The sequence below is a fragment of the Mytilus trossulus genome, chromosome 13, assembly GCF_036588685.1.
Source record: "Mytilus trossulus isolate FHL-02 chromosome 13, PNRI_Mtr1.1.1.hap1, whole genome shotgun sequence".
In the NCBI taxonomy this organism is placed as follows: Eukaryota; Metazoa; Mollusca; class Bivalvia; order Mytilida; family Mytilidae; genus Mytilus; species Mytilus trossulus.
This window is the reverse complement of record NC_086385.1, coordinates 16,144,880-16,151,695: the sequence shown is the minus strand read 5'-3', so window position 1 is coordinate 16,151,695 and position 6,816 is coordinate 16,144,880. Positions and strand designations below refer to the sequence as shown.

General features: G+C 38.6%; 1 protein-coding gene across 1 annotated transcript; it reads left to right on the top strand.

The window, feature by feature from the left end:
- Nucleotides 1-3,750: 3,750 nt before the first annotated feature.
- On the top strand, nt 3,751-6,440 carry LOC134694136 (uncharacterized). Its single transcript, XM_063555132.1, has 2 exons — nt 3,751-5,579; nt 6,398-6,440. Exons 1-2 carry the CDS (start codon nt 3,751-3,753, stop codon nt 6,438-6,440), a joined length of 1,872 nt encoding a protein of 623 aa, XP_063411202.1.
- Nucleotides 6,441-6,816: the final 376 nt, after the last annotated feature.

Genomic DNA, 6,816 nt, shown 5'->3' with positions numbered 1-6,816 from the left:
TCCATCATGCATTTGCAATTTTATTTTAAGAAATTAAGATCTTTTACTATCAAAATTATCAAAACAGAACATCATATTTCAAATTTAGAAACGTACATTGACCAAGGAATTATTCCAAAAGGGTTAGTTTTAAAAGCTTCGCCACTTACAACAGGCGATAAGTCAAACAGATTTTTACATAGATGGAACACTATTCTATACAATAGTTCCTTTAGCCTGATGAATCTTTTACGTCAAGAAGCAATTCATCAGGTTAATAATCTATACAAACTTAGTGATGACTTGCACTGCCGATCTCGTGACCTATTATCTGGTCTTGAACTTGACGAAATTCAAGTACGCCTTAGTGATATCAAACGTATTGAGTCACATAAGCTTCATGTCAAGCAGATAAACAAATTTAAACGTGACGGCGTGAAAGTTACCCACCCTTTAAACAGTCCTTCAAAAAAGTCTAGTAAAAAGCCTCGCAACCGTAGATTTCGAAGAAAAATTCATATTACGGCCAATCCCAACAACACAGTTGTCAATTTGTCAACAGTCTCTTTAACTGAGGATGAAACCAAAGTCTTATCTAAGGGTTTGAATTTTTGCCCTACTCCAAGTAACATAGATAATATGAAACTGGAGGATGACCTCAATAACTTTGCCAGAACCCTCAGAATTAAAGAATATTTTGGTAACAAGGATAGAGAGGAGGATAATGAGGGAGACACAGCCACGTCCAACTCGGAGGACGAAATCATAATTCCGCATTTTAAGAAGAAGAGTTCATGGATTCCAAAGCCTAGCAAATCTGCTACACTGGAAGATGTTATTGACAAAATCAAATCGGATGTTGTACATCTCGCCAGCAACAAATACTCGTCGTTTTATAACACCACTCCTGACGAGAAAAAAGCCATACAATCGCTGAGAAACCGACATGATATTGTTATAAAATCAGCAGACAAGGGAAGTGCCGTTGTGATAATGGACAAAGCCAACTACATCGCGGAAGCAGAGCGTCAGCTCTCTGATGAGAGATTTTATAAGAAACTTGACTATGACCCTACTTCCGAGTTTAGTTCCAAAATTATCACTGCGTTACAAACCATGCACAATGACGGTCACATAGATGAGGATACAATTGGATATTTAAAACCAGTGAACGCCAAGCCTGGTCGATTGTATCTTCTTCCTAAAATACACAAGGTTAACAATCCTGGTCGACCCATTGTATCCGCTAACGGCCACCCGACTGAAAAAATCTCCGAATTTGTAGACTTTCATTTAAGATGTCATGTAGAAAATCTTCCTTCTCACATTCAAGACACTACAGATTATCTTCGCAAAATGGAATCCATGAACCCTCTTCCTCCGGAAACCCTCCTTGTCACTTTAGATGTCACCTCCTTGTATACCAACATACCTCATGATGACGGAATACAATCGTGTAGGGAAATATGGGACTCTCGCAACACTTTAGAACCACCAACCGAATGTTTAGTCCAGCTGCTTACTCTGGTCCTTAAATGCAACAATTTTACCTTTAATGGTGATAATTACCTTCAAATAAACGGGACAGCGATGGGGACGAAAATGGCACCGTCTTACGCCAATATTTTCATGGGCAAATTAGAGAAACATATTATTTCATCATCTTTATCCAAACCTCTGTCTTGGTTCCGTTTCATCGATGATGTTGACATGAAATGGATCGAATCCCAACAAAAATTGGATGCTTTTATCAGACATGCAAACAACGCCCACCAGTCAATTAAATTTACATATGAAATATCCGACTCTAAGATATCTTTCTTGGACACAACTACATCTATAAAGGACGGTGTCATATCAACAGACCTCTACTGTAAACCTACAGATAAACATCAGTACCTTTCTCCCCAAAGCTGTCACCCCAAACACTGTACAAAAAGTATCCCGTACAGTCAAGCTCTCAGAGTAAAGCGGATTTGCTCCTCTGAGGAGGCTGTCACTCAGCGGTTACAGGAACTGCGCGGATTTCTAATCAAACGAGGTTATAAGAAATGGGACATAGATAAGGGGTTTGCGCGTGCTAACAATAACAGCCGCAAAGACCTGTTACAGTACAAAAAGAAGAGGCGCAGCAAAATAGTTCCATTTGTGTTAACATACAATCCCGCTTTTTCAAACCTTTCACGTTTGATCCGTGCCAATTGGCAAAGTATTGCCAATCACCCAAAATTATCCAAAATCTTTCCCGATCCTCCTGTCTTAGCTTTTCGGAGACCAGCAAGTCTAAAAGACTTATTTGTAAAAGCTGCCGTCTCCTCTAATAAAAGCTGTTCAACTACAGGATGGTGCAAGTCGTGTGGTAACAAACGATGTCTGACTTGCCAACAAATAGTGAATGCTCAAACATTTACTAGCCACTCCACTGGGTCTGTGTACACAATATTTTGTAATGTAACTTGCAAAACCCAGAATGTTGTATACATTCTTCAGTGTCGATGTGGCATGCAGTATGTTGGCGAGACAGAACAGCCATTCAACAAACGCATGAATGGTCATCGTAGCGACTACACATGCAAGCCCGACCTCCCCGTAAGTCGTCATTTAAGATCACATGGGCATGCCCAAGCTGATCTTAAAAAACTTACCATCACTATCATAGATCACGACGAAGATTGGTCAAAGGCCGACAGACTTGCTCGGGAAAGTTTTTGGATAAGAAAGCTGAGGACAGTTTCCCCAGAGGGCATTAATGAAAAAACATAGAAGAGTCACTCATTTTTCCTACCATCACTAATTTCCTGTCATCACTTGTGGCCAGTTACTACGGCTTCCGTACTGGACCCTTACACTTTCAGGAATTTTTGAATTATATAAGTTTTGATTACAGTTGGCAAGGATGTGTAAGTACGCAGCCACGTTCTATTACTTAACCTTAGTAAACATTTATTACTCAATTTTCTTATCATCAAATTACTATATTTTTTAGATGTTTAAATACGCAGTCTCTGATGCAACTGCCCTACCGTTGTCATATTTTAAATATCATACCAGTTTAGATCGGTCAGGACTGTTTATTGGGACTGTATTTCCACGCAGTTGTTTAACATTTCAACTGTCAACACCTTTGGGAATTTAGAGTTGTGCCAGTTCACATCGTAAATAACTTTTTTTATTTTTGGCATATTTTTGTAGTCTTTGCGGTGTGTTTGAAAATTTTAAAATTGTTCCAGCGTTCGCTTAAGTTGTATAAATCAAGATTTTGATAGAGTCTTAATTTGAATTGACATGATTCATTTTTCATCGTGCAATTACCGAAGAAGGATATCTGTTATCCGAAATATCTAACATATTGTTCGTTTTATTGTGTTTTTGGTGATGTTGTATTCTTTTAGACTTGTTATATATTATATTATGTAGTGTACTGCATCATGTTTATATGATCCATCGCCCCGTAAGATTTATCGTTGACTATTTATTCAGTCATTTAATATTTTTACCTTTTTGTAGTTTGCATTGAGTGTGCTCACTCGATCCGATATTCTTACTGCTTATTCCATCATGCATTTGCAATTTTATTTTAAGAAATTAAGATCTTTTACTATCAAAATTATCAAAACAGAACATCATATTTCAAATTTAGAAACGTACATTGACCAAGGAATTATTCCAAAAGGGTTAGTTTTAAAAGCTTCGCCACTTACAACAGGCGATAAGTCAAACAGATTTTTACATAGATGGAACACTATTCTATACAATAGTTCCTTTAGCCTGATGAATCTTTTACGTCAAGAAGCAATTCATCAGGTTAATAATCTATACAAACTTAGTGATGACTTGCACTGCCGATCTCGTGACCTATTATCTGGTCTTGAACTTGACGAAATTCAAGTACGCCTTAGTGATATCAAACGTATTGAGTCACATAAGCTTCATGTCAAGCAGATAAACAAATTTAAACGTGACGGCGTGAAAGTTACCCACCCTTTAAACAGTCCTTCAAAAAAGTCTAGTAAAAAGCCTCGCAACCGTAGATTTCGAAGAAAAATTCATATTACGGCCAATCCCAACAACACAGTTGTCAATTTGTCAACAGTCTCTTTAACTGAGGATGAAACCAAAGTCTTATCTAAGGGTTTGAATTTTTGCCCTACTCCAAGTAACATAGATAATATGAAACTGGAGGATGACCTCAATAACTTTGCCAGAACCCTCAGAATTAAAGAATATTTTGGTAACAAGGATAGAGAGGAGGATAATGAGGGAGACACAGCCACGTCCAACTCGGAGGACGAAATCATAATTCCGCATTTTAAGAAGAAGAGTTCATGGATTCCAAAGCCTAGCAAATCTGCTACACTGGAAGATGTTATTGACAAAATCAAATCGGATGTTGTACATCTCGCCAGCAACAAATACTCGTCGTTTTATAACACCACTCCTGACGAGAAAAAAGCCATACAATCGCTGAGAAACCGACATGATATTGTTATAAAACCAGCAGACAAGGGAAGTGCCGTTGTGATAATGGACAAAGCCAACTACATCGCGGAAGCAGAGCGTCAGCTCTCTGATGAGAGATTTTATAAGAAACTTGACTATGACCCTACTTCCGAGTTTAGTTCCAAAATTATCACTGCGTTACAAACCATGCACAATGACGGTCACATAGATGAGGATACAATTGGATATTTAAAACCAGTGAACGCCAAGCCTGGTCGATTGTATCTTCTTCCTAAAATACACAAGGTTAACAATCCTGGTCGACCCATTGTATCCGCTAACGGCCACCCGACTGAAAAAATCTCCGAATTTGTAGACTTTCATTTAAGATGTCATGTAGAAAATCTTCCTTCTCACATTCAAGACACTACAGATTATCTTCGCAAAATGGAATCCATGAACCCTCTTCCTCCGGAAACCCTCCTTGTCACTTTAGATGTCACCTCCTTGTATACCAACATACCTCATGATGACGGAATACAATCGTGTAGGGAAATATGGGACTCTCGCAACACTTTAGAACCACCAACCGAATGTTTAGTCCAGCTGCTTACTCTGGTCCTTAAATGCAACAATTTTACCTTTAATGGTGATAATTACCTTCAAATAAACGGGACAGCGATGGGGACGAAAATGGCACCGTCTTACGCCAATATTTTCATGGGCAAATTAGAGAAACATATTATTTCATCATCTTTATCCAAACCTCTGTCTTGGTTCCGTTTCATCGATGATGTTGACATGAAATGGATCGAATCCCAACAAAAATTGGATGCTTTTATCAGACATGCAAACAACGCCCACCAGTCAATTAAATTTACATATGAAATATCCGACTCTAAGATATCTTTCTTGGACACAACTACATCTATAAAGGACGGTGTCATATCAACAGACCTCTACTGTAAACCTACAGATAAACATCAGTACCTTTCTCCCCAAAGCTGTCACCCCAAACACTGTACAAAAAGTATCCCGTACAGTCAAGCTCTCAGAGTAAAGCGGATTTGCTCCTCTGAGGAGGCTGTCACTCAGCGGTTACAGGAACTGCGCGGATTTCTAATCAAACGAGGTTATAAGAAATGGGACATAGATAAGGGGTTTGCGCGTGCTAACAATAACAGCCGCAAAGACCTGTTACAGTACAAAAAGAAGAGGCGCAGCAAAATAGTTCCATTTGTGTTAACATACAATCCCGCTTTTTCAAACCTTTCACGTTTAATCCGTGCCAATTGGCAAAGTATTGCCAATCACCCAAAATTATCCAAAATCTTTCCCGATCCTCCTGTCTTAGCTTTTCGGAGACCAGCAAGTCTAAAAGACTTATTTGTAAAAGCTGCCGTCTCCTCTAATAAAAGCTGTTCAACTACAGGATGGTGCAAGTCGTGTGGTAACAAACGATGTCTGACTTGCCAACAAATAGTGAATGCTCAAACATTTACTAGCCACTCCACTGGGTCTGTGTACACAATATTTTGTAATGTAACTTGCAAAACCCAGAATGTTGTATACATTCTTCAGTGTCGATGTGGCATGCAGTATGTTGGCGAGACAGAACAGCCATTCAACAAACGCATGAATGGTCATCGTAGCGACTACACATGCAAGCCCGACCTCCCCGTAAGTCGTCATTTAAGATCACATGGGCATGCCCAAGCTGATCTTAAAAAACTTACCATCACTATCATAGATCACGACGAAGATTGGTCAAAGGCCGACAGACTTGCTCGGGAAAGTTTTTGGATAAGAAAGCTGAGGACAGTTTCCCCAGAGGGCATTAATGAAAAAACATAGAAGAGTCACTCATTTTTCCTACCATCACTAATTTCCTGTCATCACTTGTGGCCAGTTACTACGGCTTCCGTACTGGACCCTTACACTTTCAGGAATTTTTGAATTATATAAGTTTTGATTACAGTTGGCAAGGATGTGTAAGTACGCAGCCACGTTCTATTACTTAACCTTAGTAAACATTTATTACTCAATTTTCTTATCATCAAATTACTATATTTTTTAGATGTTTAAATACGCAGTCTCTGATGCAACTGCCCTACCGTTGTCATATTTTAAATATCATACCAGTTTAGATCGGTCAGGACTGTTTATTGGGACTGTATTTCCACGCAGTTGTTTAACATTTCAACTGTCAACACCTTTGGGAATTTAGAGTTGTGCCAGTTCACATCGTAAATAACTTTTTTTATTTTTGGCATATTTTTGTAGTCTTTGCGGTGTGTTTGAAAATTTGAAAATTGTTCCAGCGTTCGCTTAAATTGTATAAATCAAGATTTTGATAGAGTCTTAATTTGAATTGACATGATTCATTTTTCATCGTGC

What these genes read in the sequence shown, in the direction of transcription:
- LOC134694136 (XM_063555132.1), top strand. Translation starts at nt 3,751, where the DNA reads ATGAATCTTTTACGTCAAGAAGCAATTCATCAGGTTAATAATCTATAC. An exon ending in AAATGGGACATAGATAAGGG is followed by an intron (nt 5,580 to 6,397) that starts GTTTGCGCGTGC and finishes TTTTGATTACAG; the next exon opens with TTGGCAAGGATGTGTAAGTA.